The sequence below is a fragment of the Salarias fasciatus genome (genome assembly GCF_902148845.1).
Source record: "Salarias fasciatus chromosome 7 unlocalized genomic scaffold, fSalaFa1.1 super_scaffold_4, whole genome shotgun sequence".
Classification (NCBI taxonomy): domain Eukaryota; kingdom Metazoa; phylum Chordata; class Actinopteri; order Blenniiformes; family Blenniidae; genus Salarias; species Salarias fasciatus.
Window position 1 is genome coordinate 26,374,707 of NW_021941229.1, and position 16,604 is coordinate 26,391,310.

General features: G+C 54.6%; 1 protein-coding gene across 1 annotated transcript; it reads left to right on the forward strand.

Moving 5' to 3' along the window:
• The first annotated feature begins 100 nt into the window (after positions 1-100).
• sbno1 (strawberry notch homolog 1 (Drosophila)) lies at positions 101-16,216 on the forward strand. Its single transcript, XM_030084468.1, is given in 36 exon segments — positions 101-424; positions 5,309-5,425; positions 5,515-5,613; positions 5,695-5,925; positions 6,005-6,143; positions 6,226-6,326; positions 6,405-6,501; positions 6,579-6,739; positions 6,825-6,958; positions 7,042-7,132; positions 7,201-7,362; positions 7,461-7,596; positions 7,680-7,785; positions 7,940-8,093; positions 8,201-8,383; positions 8,648-8,745; positions 8,834-8,991; positions 9,068-9,280; positions 9,366-9,533; positions 9,612-9,784; positions 9,863-9,994; positions 11,131-11,266; positions 11,341-11,453; positions 11,551-11,622; positions 11,796-11,895; positions 11,986-12,060; positions 12,209-12,355; positions 12,446-12,540; positions 13,417-13,503; positions 13,690-13,830; positions 13,909-13,947; positions 13,949-13,986; positions 14,064-14,148; positions 14,151-14,199; positions 14,202-14,258; positions 14,340-16,216. Coding segments are annotated over 35 exon segments (4,230 nt in total). The 5' UTR covers positions 101-424; the 3' UTR covers positions 14,483-16,216.
• The last annotated feature ends 388 nt before the right edge of the window (positions 16,217-16,604 follow it).

Sequence of the window (16,604 nt, forward strand, 5' to 3'; positions counted from 1 at the left end):
TATGCGGGAGGACTGTCGAGCAATACGTTTGCTATCGCTTGAGGAGGAACAAACCCACGAAGAAGAACTTCCCCCGAACGTCACTTCCGCCCGGAGCTGGGGGTCACGTGACGTGGTATTAGCTCGCGGACTCTGCTTTGTTTTTATCGTTTGCGCAAACCTTAAAGAAATGCGCGAATCGTGGCTTTTACCGCACCGCGGTAGTCGGGGGATGCCCGACGGGCCTCCCGCAGGGCCCTGGGCTGCGGAGCGACGCGCAGGACGGATCGACGGCGGAGCTCGCGGCGGCAGCTGTGGGGAACCCGCGCGTCACGTGACCGGCATGCGGCGGAGCGTTTGATAAAAAGATGGCGTGAGCGCGGCGGAGCGGAGAGGACAACAACTCGCGGAGGAGAGAGCAGCGGGAGCAGCGGCCGACAGCCAGGTGAGTCCCACACCGCCGACAGCAGCCCCCGGAGCGGCTCCGTGCGCAGCCGCCGCCCACCTCCGTCGCTCGGTGAGCCGCGGGGGTGTTTTGGAGGAGAAAACGGAGCGTCCGTCCGCGGTGCTAACGTTAGCTTAGCCGCGGCGATGACAGTGCGTGAGAAGAAGCGTCAACAACATGACAACAATGTGAGAGGGGGCAGTTATGTGAGGAGGGGGGGCAGCTAGCTCTCCGCGGGGCAGTTAGCGGGCTGGAAAGGACACGCTGCGGGTAAAGAGAAGCAACGCCTCGGCTCCCACGCCGACTTTAACGTCGCTAAGCGCTAAAAGGTAGCGGCGGCGGCTCCTTATCGGCTTCAGCAGCTAGCTACACGGTCTGGACGTAAACAAGACGCGGGATTAATTAATCCCACCAGGACAGGAACATGAATGGCTCTGGATTAATCAGACCGGCACTTTGAGGGCAAAGTTAAAGGAGGAAGCTGCTCCGCTGCACCGGCGGCTGAAGCGCCTCTGTTTACCCCATTTTAACGGTCTTAACTGCTTTTAACGCGTCTAGACCGGGCTGCGGTCGGCTCTTCTGGTGAGTTAAACTCTGATTCCGCACGGAAATACAGAAATACACCCCTGTTCTCACTCAGATCTCACCTGAAGGGGTCATTCCTAATGTTAACCTGCTGCTAGGTAACAGCTGAGAGACTCGTTATAACCAGGTTAGTCCTGCATTACATTTGCGGTAATAAATACTTTATGTTCTGTTGTAAATTGAAATCCCTTCCCAAGCATTACTACCTTAAGTTAACTCAGTTCCCCTTGTTATAACGGAACTGGCACATTTGTGAGACATAGAGCTAGAATTAAATTTTTAAATTTTATTCTGGTCCCAATAGTAGCCAAACTGTCTACATTTGAGGACATCTTTTTTGTAAGTACTAGTACAAGAAGTACACATAAGTTTCAACATTTTCAATTAAAATACATTGTTTTTTGCGTTTTCCGAAGAGTTTCCCATTGAAATAGCAGAATACTGTGTAGTTAGTGTGTTTGGTCACTAGGTGATGCTGTTCTTTATTTTTACAATGAAACTGCACACATGTAGAGAAAACCACGCTGGAAACATTAAAGGTGGAATCAGGAACATTACTTCCTCCTCTTCAGAGAGTGTCATGCAGGTTGCCAATTTAGGGGCGTTGCACCAGCGTGTGGCACATAAACACAGCCAACAGTGCAGATTCAAAATATGGAATGCTGGGCTGCTTGTCTGGCAACCTCAGGAACTCTCATCTGATTGGCTCTGGAACCAGGAAGTAGTGAAGAACTAGCCCCACCCACTGAAATTGTTCTCAGTTTGAAAGAAAAAAAAAACTATCAAGACTTTGTTGATGGAGACAACAGATTATTTAAAAGGAATGTTTCTTCAATAACAGGTGACAAACGGAAATGTTTTTAATTATGTTCATAGTAAATTTCTTACTGATTGTACCTTTAACAACGGGAAAACATGGGCATTCATATTGACAGAACACCAAGTTGAATTGTTGCTTCAGCGATTGTCAACTCTAAAACCACCAAGTCCAGGAGAACCTGGACTGGGAGTCCTGACTGTTTGGGGGGAACATTATTCTTTCTGTCCATCTACCAAGAATGTGCAGAACTACAGTTTACCAGGAGCAGAGCCGACACCGTCAACAAGGAAACTGAGCCCCGACATTTTCCAAAATTTGTTTTCAGTGAGTCTGAGCGCAGCTGTCATGGAAATGCACTGTTAGTTATCAAACTTTTCAGTTGGTAATTATCCCAGATAGCAAGGTGAATTAAAAAGTTGCACACTGGACAAAAGTTCGGGTCTCAGGAGGTTAAATCTGAAGTATTGAACGATTCTTTGGTTTAGTCACCATGCAAACAGGGGAAAACGCAACATTCTGGAAGTGCTCCGTCTCTGTGTAGACAGTAGAAACACTGGTCCTGCCCCTGGTCCTGAGCACCATGGCCGTAGTAAATAGTTTTGTATGTCTATTACAAAAAAAAAAAAGAAAGCATGGTTTTCAGTGTTTCTGCTGTTGCCATGTAAATCTGAACCTTCTTTGAAAATATGGATTTTCACTTGATGTGTTGTCATGGAAATGGGACTTTACACTGTGAAACTTTTTTTTTCCCTTCAGTTTCACATTTAGCTCTCATGGATTCAACATTTCCCTGTAAACTGAGGATGTTTACTGTTAATTCGTCTCTTTGGCCTGGTTAGGATAATGTAGTTTAAATGTTCTGTACTGTTCATGTTTTACTTTTTTCTTTCTAATGTCTAACTTGATGTAAAATGCATTAGCAGGTTTGGATGAGAGGTTTGTAACTCGGTGCTGGAAATCATCAGGAAACAAATGTTAATGTTTCAGTGTTGTGGCTGTTTTGACAGATCATGAGAGTTTTTAAATCTGCACCAGCTTTCAAATAATACTTCCTCAGAAATTCTAAGACTGCATGTTTTACCCCGACATGTTTAAAAACGAAATAGGACTTTGATGAATGGGTTCAGATTCAGAACACTTTGCAGATACTGAATGAGAGAATTCGTTGCTTGCTGTGAACAACCTTTATTTTATACAAATGTATTATAAATTCTGATTGACCTCATTTAATGTCTACTCTAAAAGAAGAGTTGGAAGCTCGAACAGGTCTTCATGGAAATATTTATAGATTTCTGTCATTTCGTGGTTCAGAGTGAGTTTATCTCGAGGTGCCGTAAATACGTTTTGACATTTCTTCAAATAAGTTGGTTAAAATCCTAGTTACTACATGCGGATGAGGTCTGAAAAATGATTAAAATGTATTTTTCTGGAAGCTCTGGAATTGGTATCACTGGTGGGACTCAAAAGTCTTTGGCTTTTTAAGGTTTTTAAAATAAATGAGTTGAAGCAGAAATTATAGTTCAGTTTATTTGGTTTCTTAGCTTTATTTCTTTGCTGCGTTTAAGAGGCGAACTTCTCCTACCTGTCGCGTCAGAGACTCACTTCAGGTGGACTAGCAGAGGAGCTAAACGGAGGCAAACGTAGGTCTAAACCCCGTGGAGCCGCTGCACTCTCCCCCCGCGGTGTGTGAGCGTTCTCCGGGGTGGCACGGCTCCACACGCCCGAGGGGATCGCCCGGTGTCCGCCTGTGAAGCCCTCCGTGTCCCGTGGGGCTAGCGGGGGCTAACGAGGCTAGCGGGGGCTAACGAGGCTAGCGGGGGCTAACGAGGCTAGCGGAGGCTAGCGGAGGCTAACGAGGCTAGCTGAGGCTAACGAGGCTAGCGGAGGCTAACGAGGCTAGCGGAGGCCAGCGGAGGCTAACGAGCTGGGGCTAGCGGGGGATAACGAGGCTAGCGGAGGCTAACGAGGCTAGCGGAGGCCAGCGGAGGCTAACGAGCTGGGGCTAGCGGGGGCTAACGAGGCTAGCGGAGGCTAACGAGGCTAGCGGAGGCCAGCGGAGGCTAACGAGCTGGGGCTAGCGGGGGATAACGAGGCTAGCTGGAGCTAGCGGGGGATAACGAGGCTAGCTGGAGCTAGCGGAGGCTAACGAGGCTGACTGCGGCTAGCGGGGGCTAACGAGACTAGCGGCGGCTAACGAGGCTAGCTGCGGCGAGCGGGGTCTAGCGAGGCTAGCTGCGGCGAGCGGGGTCTAGCGAGGCTAGCTGCGGCGAGCGGGGGCTAACGAGACTAGCGGCGGCTAACGAGGCTAGCTGCGGCGAGCGGGGTCTAGCGAGGCTAGCCGCGGCGAGCGGGGGCAAATCGAGGCTAGCGGGGGCTAACGGGGGCAAATCGAGGCTAGCAGTTAACAGGCGGAAGCGGCGTGGAGCCACAAACACGTGTCTTGTTTTGGGTCACTTTGGAGTGTGTGATTGTGCGTGAGAGAGAGAGAGTGTGTGTGTGAACTTTAGCTCCGGGATCTTTCATTTTCGCTCTCGCCATGTACAGTTTTGGAGCAGTGTCGGTACGTTTCTGTCATCTGTTTAGAAACATGTAATTCATTTATCTGACGGATTAGCAGAGCGGATCTCATGTAGATTATGATCTCTGATCTCTGTGTTTCTGTTCTCCCACAATCGGTGTGAGTCCAGTCCATATGTTTTAATGCCCAGTTTGATTTCAAGAAAAGAGAATATTCGTATTATGTGGGGCCACATGTGGGAGTATTTCTAATGTTTTGCAGGTGATTTTTACTTAAAGTTTCGGGTAGTTCTTTACACGTTTGTTCCCCATTTTAGGTTAAATATATTATATTGCATTTGTAATTTCATTGATTTACTTATGGTCATAATTTAAAAAATAAATCAGAAACGCCAATAATCACTGTATTATCAGAAGTCAGCTTGTGGCCCATCAGAAATCCCCCGGAGTCATGTGTAGGGAGAATGTTTTCAGGTAAACTCTGGTTTAAAAAAAAACTGCAGTTTTGTGTGACTGAAAGAGGATCAGATTTTCAGTATTTTATATATTATGTGTGAAAGCAAGACAGTGTTTCCAGAAGATATTGATACATTAATATTTACTGTGTTTGCATTCTGCATTATGATGAGGCCAGTTTTCAGTCTTTAATCCCTTCAACGTCAACCGCAAGCAACGAAATCTGGACGCATTCTCTCAAATCTGCTGTCAACTGTTGACTGTTATGTGTAATATGTAGTTTTGTTGTGAATGTTGTTTCAATCCAATGAAATTCAGGTGTTTTGGGGTCTTTATGAGCCTTTCATTAAGTGACATTCATAAATCATAAACTCATAAATCCACCAAAGTCTTATTTTGAGGTGATTTCTGGCTTCATGGGGAGAAAGAACATGATTTTCTCTCTGTCTGAGATGTGAATGCCCTTGCAGTGCGTGCAGCTCCTTCATCCTGAATGTGTGTTGCAGATGGATCCCGGACAGGATTTACTGCTCGCCGCTCTCAGCGAGAGCGGCATCTGCCCCGACATGGGCCTCTTCGACGTCGATTCTCAGGACGCTGCTCAGCCCTCGACGACCCAGCAGGTGAAACCGAAGCTCCGGTCGTCAGTGTGTTTAGCTGCCGTGTGAACGGGGCCTCGGGGTCGTTTAACGGCGTTCTGCTCTCCCTGCAGTCGATCTCCATTAGTGCCCTGGATGTGGCGGCGGGAGCCGAGCCAGCCGAGGCGGTGCGAGCCGACCCTCCAGCTGCAGTCCCCATCGTGACAATCCGGGTGAGTTACGGCACGCCGGATCACCCGTGGCGGTCTGAGCCGCCCCCTCTGACGCCGCCCTCCTCCCTCCTCCCTCTGCAGCAGCACAAGCCTCAGCCATCCACCACCACCTTTGTCTTAAACCAGCTGAACCAGCTGCCGTCGCTCGGCGCCGTGGTGACCAAGCAGTCCGCCACCAACCCCATCAAACACACCATCACCGTCACCAAGGTGGTGCACGTGGCCAACTCGGCGCTGCGGGGCCCGTCCACGCCCCCCTCCGCCGCCGCGCCCCCGGCAGCCTCCACGGTAGTGCCTTCAAACAGAGAGCAGGTGAGTGGGTGGAGGCGCGGCGTCCCGGCCGGCTCGGAGCGCGGCGCCTCCCTCACGCCACCGTCTGAATCCTCCACAGATCCAGCTCAAAGACCTCCTCCGCACCGGCGCCATGAAGAGCGCCGGCCTGAAGGGGAACAGCCTGATGGAGCTGATGAAGCTGAAGCCTCCGCCCGACATCGCTCCGCCGGTGGCCACGGCCACCGCCACAGGGCCAGGTAACGCCGCGTCCGCCGCACAGCGGGTCGTCAGCGGACCGACCCGGAACGCTCACAGAGCCGAGCTCCTGCTTCTGTCCAGGGGAAGCAAACAACGGGATCAAGAAGGAGGCGTCGAGTAAAGACGCTCCGCGGATCTGGATCAACGACGACGTCAAGCTGCAGAACTTCTCTCACTCCCTGGTGAGTTTCCCCTCCCCCGTCCGAACGGGCCGCCGCCCGACGTCCGCCTGACGTCGTCGTCTCTGAACGTCCTCACAGAAGACGCCGGGCGTGAAGGAGGAGGAGGAGCCCGAGGAGGAGGAGGAGGACGAGCTGGGCCACGCCGAGACCTACGCCGAGTACATGCCGCTGAAACGTGAGTGTGTGCTGATCGGCCGCGGCGGACGGACGAGCGGCGTGACGGCAGCGTGTCCTCTGTCTCCGTCCCGGCAGTGAGGATCGGCCTGCGACACCCGGACCCCGTGGTGGAGACCAGTTCTCTGTCCAGCGTCAGTCCGCCGGACGTCTGGTACCGGCTGTCCATCCCGGAGGAGACCATCGACCGGGGCTCGCTGTCCGCCCTGCAGCTGGAGGCCATCACCTACGCAGCTCAGGTACGACCCCCCCCTCCCCCCCGGACCGTCCCTGGACCAGAGGACACCGTCTCTCACCGCTCTGTCCCCCCCCCCCCACCCACAGCAACACGAGACCTTCCTCCCCAGCGGCGACCGGGCTGCCTACCTGATCGGGGACGGCGCCGGCGTGGGGAAAGGCCGCACCATCGCAGGGATCATCTACGAGAATTACCTCCTGGGCCGGAAGCGCTCGCTGTGGTAACCGTCTGACCCCGAAGCCGCCGGGCGAGCGCCGCCGCCGCCGCTCCTCTCTCTAACGGTTCTCGCTCTCCGCCGTCCAGGTTCAGCGTTTCCAACGACCTGAAGTACGACGCCGAGCGCGACTTGAGAGACATCGGCGCCAAAAACATCCAGGTTCACTCCCTGAACAAGGTACGGAGACGGACTGTGGCGCCGCCGCCCTCCGGCCCCGCGGCTCTAAACCGCCTCTCCTCTCTCAGTTCAAGTACGGGAAAATCTCCTCCAAACACAACGGCAGCGTGAAGAAGGGCGTGATCTTCGCCACCTACTCCTCGCTGATCGGAGAGAGCCAGTCGGGAGGGAAGTACAAGACGCGCTTCGACCAGCTGCTGCACTGGTGCGGCGAGGACTTCGATGGAGTCGTATCCTTTTCCCGGGGCTGAGGCCGCGACGCCGGCGTGTCCGTGGTCCAACGCACCCATCGCCGCCGCCGCCGTTCTCCTTCACCGACCGTCCTCAGATCGTGTACGACGAGTGTCACAAGGCCAAGAACGTGTGTCCGATCGGCTCCTCCAAGCCCACCAAGACGGGCCTGGCGGTGCTGGAGCTGCAGAACAAGCTGCCCAAAGCCCGGGTGGTGTACGCCAGCGCCACAGGTGGGGGGGCTGAGCGGCGGGGGGCGTGTTGGGGGGGCGGGGGGAAGGCACGCGCTCTGTAACGTCTGGTCTCCGACCCGCAGGAGCCTCGGAGCCTCGGAACATGGCCTACATGAACCGGCTGGGAATCTGGGGCCACAAGACCCCCTTCAGAGAGTTTGGGAACTTCATCCAGGCCGTGGAGCGAAGGCGAGTGTTCTGGAGGCGGAGGACGGCTCTGCCTCATGAAGAATGAATGAATGAATGAACATTGAGTTATTTTACTAGAGTGACTTGCCAAAATGTGATCCTCACTGTTGGTTCAAAAGAGATTTAAATAAAGTTGTCCCTCTCCGGTCCTCAGGGGCGTGGGCGCCATGGAGATCGTGGCGATGGACATGAAGCTGCGGGGGATGTACATCGCTCGCCAGCTGAGCTTCACCGGCGTCACCTTCAAGATCGAGGAGGTTCCTCTGAGCCACAAGTACATCGGCATGTACAACAAATCAGTGCGGCTGGTGAGCACACTTACACACACACACACACACTCACACACACACACACACACCCGCTCGCTCGCTCGCCCTGCCGGCCCGCCCTCACGCCGCTCTCCGCCCCGCCGCAGTGGGTCAGCGCCCGTGAGAAGTTCCAGCAGGCTGCGAACCTCATGGACGCCGAGCAGCGCATGAAGAAGTCCATGTGGGGCCAGTTCTGGTCGGCCCACCAGCGCTTCTTCAAGTACCTCTGCATCGCCTCCAAGGTCCGCCGGGTGGTGCAGCTGGCCCGGGAGGAGGTGCAGAACGGCAAGGTGAGGCGCACGCCAGAGGTCGGAGGTCACAGCTTAAATAAACCAACAGCAGCGTCGATAAACGTGTAGCGTTATCTTTTTGTCAGCTAGCTAGCCAGTCCCGTCAGCTGTTAGCCTGCTAGCCTTACCACTAGCGTCGATCAGCTGTTAGCCTGTTTTGTTTTTGTTTTTTTTTGTCTTTCATTAAGTCAACCATGTTAGATGTCTATTTGATTTTGTGTGTGTGTGTGTGTGTGTGTGTGTGTGCGTGTGTGTCCACCTCAGTGTGTGGTGATCGGCCTGCAGTCCACCGGTGAAGCTCGGACTCTGGAGGCTCTGGAGGAAGGAGGAGGAGAACTCAACGACTTCGTCTCCACCGCAAAGTAAAAACTCGATCTGCACCACGCCCCCTGCTGGTGTGTGTGTGTGTGTGTGTGTGTGTGAGATAACCTGTGTGTGTGTGTGTTCCAGGGGCGTGCTGCAGTCCCTCATCGAGAAGCACTTCCCCGCTCCGGACCGACAGAAGCTCTACAGCCTGCTGGGAATCGACCTCTCGGCCAAGAAGACGCCGTCTCCCAGCGAGGCCGCCGCCGCCGCGCAGCGCGAGCAGAAGGGCAAGAAACGGAAAGGTGAGCGCCGCCCGGGCGAGGCGCCGGAGCTCCCCGACCGGGCGGAGACGTCACGCACACCTGCGTGTTTGTGTAGCCCCGGAGGTGAAGAAGCAGCAGCAGAAGAAGAAGAAGAAGCCGCGGCGGCACGGCGGCCTGTCGGGGACCAGCTCCGAGGACAGCCAATCGGACGAGTCGGACGGCGAGTCGGCGGCGGACAGCGACGACAGCTTCAAGTCGGTCAGCTCGGCCGATGAGGACGACGACTTCAACCCCTTCCGGGACGAGTCGGACGACGAGGACGAGGACGGTGAGCCTTCGGTCGCCGACGCCGTTTCGGAAGCCTTCCACGGAGACGGAACTTTTTCAAAACTCTGAACCCGCCGCCGTTTCAGACCCGTGGCTGATCCGGAAGGAGCCGAAGAAAGGGAAGGAGAAGAAGAAGAAGCGCAGGAAGAGCATCGACCCCGACTCCATCCAGAGTGCCTTGCTGGCGTCCGGACTGGGCGCCACCCGCCCGGCGTTCAGCGCCCCGGTCCACACCCCCAGCGCCCCGGCCCCAGGTGAGCCCGCCTCCACCCTTGACCCCTGCCCCTCCCCAGTTGAGCTCTACCCTGACGGAGTCTGCCCCCCACCCCCAGTGGCGAAGGCGGAGAGCGCCGACGGCGTGCTGACCAGCCAGGACGCCGTGGAGCGCGCCCAGAGGATGAAGCGCGACCTCCTGGAGCAGCTGGAGGAGCTGGCCGAGGACCTGCCGCCCAACACGCTGGACGAGCTCATCGACGAGCTGGGGGGGCCGGAGAACGTGGCGGAGGTGAGGGCCGCGCTGGGGTGGGGGGAGGAGGAGGAGGAGGGGGCGGAGTCTGACCGGAGCTGGACTTCCTGTCTGCAGATGACGGGCAGGAAGGGCCGGGTGGTGAGCAACGACGACGGCAGCATCACGTACGAGTCCCGCTCCGAGCTGGACGTCCCGGTGGAGATCCTCAACCTGACGGAGAAGCAGAGGTTCATGGACGGAGAGAAGGTAGCGCACGCACACACACACACACACACACACACACACTGTTGAAATGAGGCGAATGCAGCTGCGGAAGCTTCATTCTTGGTTTTGTCTTAACTGCAGCTCAGGACATTTTATTACACTGAACCGACTTTTGTTCCCGATTTTAAGTTTTGTTCTTTTCAGGCTTTTTTTTGACGGTTTTGAAATTTTTGTTGTTTTAGCCATTTGACCTCTTTTTCAACGTTTTTATTTGCTTTTTCCTGCCATATTTCATTGTCTTAAGTTAGAAATTTGAGACATTTCAGGTCTTTTAAACTGTTTTATAATTTTTTTCTCATTTCTTGTGGTTTTTGCTTCTTTTTCGTCCCTTTTGAACCAAGAGTGACGAATCCTGTAATATAAAAATAAGCTAAATGTTTATTCTCATATCGTGTCATGAAGGCTTCATGGAGCCGCTGCAGAGGGACTGAAGGGCCACATGTGGCTCCAGAGCCGCAGGTTGAACAGCCCTGCTTTAAACCAACCAAACCTCAGAGTCACGTTTCTTGGAGTTTTCTTTGAGTCACTTCAGAGTCGGGCTGCACGATTTCGACAAAAAACCTCATTTCGATTTTTCTGACCAATAATGTTATTGTGATTCGATTTGCGATTTTCTCATTTAATTCTGTCAAATGCAGAAAACTGCGAAAATTCTGGTCGAAAAAAAATTCTTGTCACTTTTACACGGTCTTGCTCAAGTTGATAGACAAAATAACGTGATGTAAACTAACTCGACAAAGCTTCAGGCAGCGGCAGCGAGACGCCACCGTGCTGTCTGCATCACGTTTGGGGGAAAAAAAAGGGTGCGCTGGTTTAATGGAATAACAAAATAATCAAAACCCAATGCTGTCGAAATTGTAGTTGGACCCATAAAGCCACGGGTGACCAGATGCTGGTCCTCAAACATACAAAATCCCCCGTGTGCTCTGCAACACGCATTCATGTTTGGGATGGAAAACCTCCACTGGGATCCGGTGGAAATGAAGCCGTTTATCACAGTGAGGCTAATGCTAACAGCCGGGATCTGTGGCCGTATATCTACGCTTGAAGCTGCTGCTGCGCGACGCCATGAAGGCTCCCGGTGTCAAACGGTCCCAAGACGTCTGTTCCTCCCACAGAACATCGCCATCATCTCGGAGGCCGCCAGCTCGGGGATTTCCCTGCAGGCCGACCGCCGAGTGAAGAACCAGCGGCGGCGGGTCCACATGACGCTGGAGCTGCCCTGGAGCGCCGACCGGGCCATTCAGCAGTTCGGTGAGTGCGGCCGGAACCGCGGGTTCCTGACCCCCGACCCCCGACCCCTGACCCCCCTCTCCGTCTCCTCGCAGGGAGAACTCACCGCTCCAACCAGGTCACGGCTCCGGAGTACGTCTTCCTCATCTCCGAGCTGGCCGGAGAGCAGCGCTTCGCCTCCATCGTGGCCAAACGGCTGGAGAGCCTGGTGAGAACGGGACTCCGCCCCCATTCCGCCGCCTTCAGGGGTCTGAGGCTAGCCGCTTAGCATGCTAACTTGCCGGTCTTCCGCTTCCCGCCACCAGGGGGCGCTCACTCACGGAGACAGGCGGGCGACGGAGACTCGGGATCTCAGCAGGTTCAACTTCGACAACAAGGTGAGTGGGCGGGGCTTCCTGCGGACGCTGCGGCGCTTCAGGGCGTGGCTGACGGCCGTGTGTGTGTGTGTGTGTGTGTGTGTGTGTGTGGTGTGTGTGTGTGTGTGTGTGTGTGTGGTGTGTGTGTGTGTGTGTGTGTGTGTGTGTGTGTGTGTGTGTGTGTGTGTCCTCAGTACGGCAGGAACGCTCTGGAGATCGTCATGAAGTCCATCGTGAAGCTGGACTCGCCGCTCGTGTCGCCGCCGGCCGACTTCAAGGGAGACTTCTTCAAAGGTGCGTCCTTCCCTCCTCCAGCCGGTCTCGACCCGGTGACCTCCAGGTCCCTGACCCCAGTGACCTGACCTGTGACCCCTCCCACTGCAGAGATCCAGGGCGGGTTGATAGGCGTGGGTCTGATCAACGTGGAGGACCGGTCCGGAGCGCTGATGCTGGATAAAGGTGAAGGAGGAGGAGGAGGAGGAGGAGGTCAGCTGTTTCTATTGATCTGTGACCGACCGGTGTTTTTCATTCCCTCCTCCTCCTCCTCCTCCTCCTCCTCCTCCTCCTCCTCCTCCTCCTCCTCCCGCCGCCGCCGCCGCCGCCACAGACTACAACAACATCGGGAAGTTCCTGAACCGGATCCTGGGCATGGAGGTGCAGCAGCAGAACGCCCTGTTCCAGTACTTCTCCGACACGCTGGCCGCCGTCATCCAGGAGGCCAAGAAGAACGGCCGCTACGACATGGGAATTCTGGGTAAGACGCCGCCTCGGACCCCCGATCCGCCCGGACTCTGCTCGCCGGGACTCGTACCGACAAACCTCCCCCCCCACCGTGTCCCCGCAGACCTCGGCTCTGGAGACGAGAAGGTGAAGAAGATGGACTGCAGGAAGTTCCTCACGCCGGGATACACAGCGTCCGGACACGTGGAGCTCTTCACCGTGAGTCCAGAGACCTGGGGGGGGGGGGGGGGCTGGGTCCAGAGACCGGGACTGGGTCCAGAGACCGGGACTGGGTCCAGAGACCGGGACTGGGTCCAGAGACCGGGACTGGGTCTGGGTCCAGAGACTAGGACTGGGTCCGTATGTCCACGCTATGTCCTAACCCCTCAATCACTATCTAGAGCTGGACTACATAGTGGACTTTCTAGAGCCCTGAATCCGTTGGGATTCGGACACGCAGCTCCCTACTTTGTCCCTCAGTGCTGATCACGTGATCCCCGGCCGTCACCGTGGTAACCAGACAATCCGGCTCACGAAGACGTAATTCTACAAAAACATTTGTAATTTTTTTTAATGTGCTCTTATTCTGAGTTTTACTTTCCTTGTCGTCTTTCTAATCATTGAAGAATAAATAAAAATATATTAAATTGTTCCCGGCTCGCGCTGCTGCTCTTCCGCCATTTTGCTGGAGATTCGCAATGCACCATGGGTAATATTGAGCCGTCTCGGGGCCATCGATGCTCACTACTTTTCGAGATGCATTGTGGGAAATTTCTTGTGCACTTCATTCGGACAGCCGTACAGATGGCGTCTTCACTATGTGGTGTCCTATAGAGGGGACAGTGTGGACATTCGGACACAGCCCAGGACTGGGTCCAGAGACCGGGGAGGGACTGGGTCCAGAGACCGGGGAGGGACTGGGTCCAGTGACCGGGAGGGACTGGGTCCAGTGACCGGGGAGGGACTGGGTCCAGCAGGATGCTGCACATCCAAGCTGTTGTCCCGGTGTCCTTATGTCTCCCTACGTCCTCATGTCTCCGTGCTCACGTTTCCCTGTGTCCTCCTGTCCCTCCTGTCCTCCTGTCCCGGTCCCAGGTGGGTGTGGAGCGGGGGATGTCCTGGGAGGAAGCCACTCTGGCCTGGGCGGATCAGAACGGACCAGACGACGGCTTCTACGTTCAGGTATGAAGGAGACGGCGTCTCTTTTAAAAAGTCCTCAGTGTTAAAAACCGCAGCGAGCTGCAGCCTGAGAGGCGTCGGTTCGAACGCCGCCTGCCCGGCGTGACGTTCCGACGCTCGGGGCTGAGATCTCTGGAAGGTTCCGGACGGACTCGGAGCTGACCCGGTCCTCCTGCCTCCTGTTTCCAGATGAGGAACAACAAGAAAACCTCCATCCTGGTGAAGGAGGTCAACGCCAAGAAGATGCTGTTCCTGGTCTACAGACCCAACACCGGCCCGCCAGCTCAAGCTGGAGACGTAGCAGACCTGAAGAAGAGTTCAAGAAGGTGGGCTTCCCACTTCCTGCTTCCTGGCCCCGCCCCCGCCGGCCCTCTGGTGCTCACCTGTCCCTCTTCCTGTCCCGCTCAGGTTCTGTCTGAAGATGCCAAACAGCACTGGACCGACCTAGTACAAGCTGTCGGCCAAGATCTGCTCCCACGCCTACTGGTACGTTCTGCTCAGGCTGTTCCAAGAGCCTCCCTCTGCTCTGCTGGTCCGGTGACTGACTCCTCCCCCCCCTGCAGGCGCGGGAACTGTAAGAAGGCGTCGGTGGGGCTGCAGTGCGAGGTGGGGCTGCGCTGCCGGACCTACTACGTCCTGTGCGGCTCGGTGTGCTGAGCGTGTGGAACGAGCTGGAGGAGGTTCTGACGCCCGTCAGCGGAACCACGTCAAGGTGCAGATCGTCCGGCTGCGCACCGAGGACGGCCAGAGGATCGTCGGTGAGTCCCGGACTCGAGAGCGGAGTCCCGCCGCTCACAACCAGGAACTCATTCAGGATTCCCCCCCCCCCCTCCCCTCAGGTCTGATCATTCCAGCCAACTGCGTCTCTCCGCTCATCAACAAGCTGTCCACGTCGGACCAGAGCCAGCAGCTGGCGGTGCAGGAGCAGCAGAAGAGGCAGCAGCTCCACCCTCAGAGCCTGAGCCACGCCGCCTTCACATAGTCCCAGTGAGGCGCCCCCCCCTCCCCCCTGCACCAACCCGGGACCCCGGGGGCGGCGGCGCCTTCCTGTATAGCAGTGGTTGTACAGAAGAACAAAGTTGAGTTTTTTTTTCGTTTGTTTTTTAAAGTTTTCACCTGGAGAGCGGCGGCGGCGCTCCGTCCTCTGACATTCAGGGGGCGGAGCTTTGATCCCAGGGCCAGTTGGAGCACAGACTTGTTTTTTTTTCCTCCTTTTGTTTTGTTTCTTGTGTTTGTCTCCCGGATCTGGGACAGAGCGGATAATAAAAACCACTCGAACGAGGAGTCGTTTTCTCCGGGCATTTCTCCCCCTCTTCACCCCCCATCACCACCACAGACTGACGTGCAGAGGAGGGAGGAGCTCTCCTCACCGACCTCTTCTTCAATCCTCTCTCATACTGAACACAGCCCGCGAACTTCCACGCTCCACCTGCTGGCGGGAGCGGTAACACACTGCTCCATGACCAAAAACAGGAAGGTTCTGCCGGGTTCTCGGTTCTCCGCTCACACTCATTGTGTCGCTGTTTTTTTTTTTTTTTTAATATCACTACCTGAAGATTGAATACAACTGTTAGAACTTGGAGTTTAGAGCAGAACGTGATGGAGTTCATTCAGAACCAGGAAGCTCGATCTCCGGTCCAGTCGGCCCGGTCCCTGGTACAGCTGGACCGGTCCCCGGTCAGATCTCCGGTCCAGTCGGCCCGGTCCCTGGTACAGCTGGACCGGTCCCCGGTCAGATCTCCGGTCCAGTCGGCCCGGTCCCTGGTACAGCTGGACCGGTCCCCCGGTCAGATCTCTGGTCAGTGTGGTTCCTTCTCCTCGTCTGCTTCCAAAACATTCTCATGTTTGCAGGTCTTTTAAGGCTCCTTTGAGGCATTTCTCTTCATTTCCCGATGCTCCTGAAGAGAATCGGTCCAATCAGCCAAGGAATTGTGGGAAATGTGAAAACTGAACCATCATCTGTTTCTCTCTGATTTTGTTGCCTTTTTTTTTTTTTTTTTTTTTTTTAATCATCATTGTAGAAGAACATCCACTCAGGGCGTAAACTGGTACAAAGAAAGCTCCTCGTCCATCAGTCAGCATTCAGTCTGTGAAGCCGAGCACTCAGGTGGTTCCCACGTCGCCCAGAACGCGAGCAGAACGTCTCAGTCCGACCCAGAAACGTTAAAATTTAAAGCTACGTTTTAATGAAAAAAGGACAGAAAAGGGGTGAATCGCAGAAGCTTCCGTTGTCTGAGGAGTTCACACGCCAACGGTGCGACTTTTCGAAAACGCTTCGTCTCTATTGGAAACGCAGCGTTTTCACAACGTTGACGAGTAAAAATGAAACTTGTTTAAACCAATCGATGTAAACCATTGTTTAAATTGTCGTTTGTTTCAACTGATTTTCTGCTTTGAAAGAGTTTTCAAAGCCTCGGTCCCGGGCCCCCAGATCCCGCCCCCCAGGGGGCCACAGACCTCCGGTTGGGAACCACTGCTGCAGTCGCTGCAGCTGGACGGCGGACAGACCAAAAGACGCTGGGACACCTGACTGAGCCGTGTCCTCCTCCTGCTCGTGCACGGCGGGACGGCCGTGCTCCTCCTCCTCCTCCTCCTCCTCAGATCGAAACACTTGAAGGACTTTCCGTTTCCGGGTTCCATCACTGCACGAGTTGCACTACTGACTCCAGCTGTACAGGAAGGAGTGCGATGCTCAATAAAAGCTTGGTTTACTTTACCTCTGCAGCCTGGATCCTTCACACCAGCAGCGGCCGCTCAGGTTCAACACCCAGTTCAGAATCCACTGGTTCCACTCAGGTTTTTCAGCTCAACTCCCAAATGGGACCATTAACAAATAAATACAAACTGAACAGAAATGAACAGAAGAGGTTGAAAAATACACAAAAATTGAAACTCCCATAAAATGCGCGAAATTATGAAAGAAGTTCAAATTGACAAAAAACGACAACCGAAATGAGGCAATTCAAAACCAACAGACAAATTCCATCTGATTTTAAATATTTTATTTTTTACAAAAGTCAGAAAGTTCATCAAAAATAACATCACATGTACAATAATACCTAAAGAACAAAGCAGCGTGATCCACAGTTCAGTTTGAGCTTCAT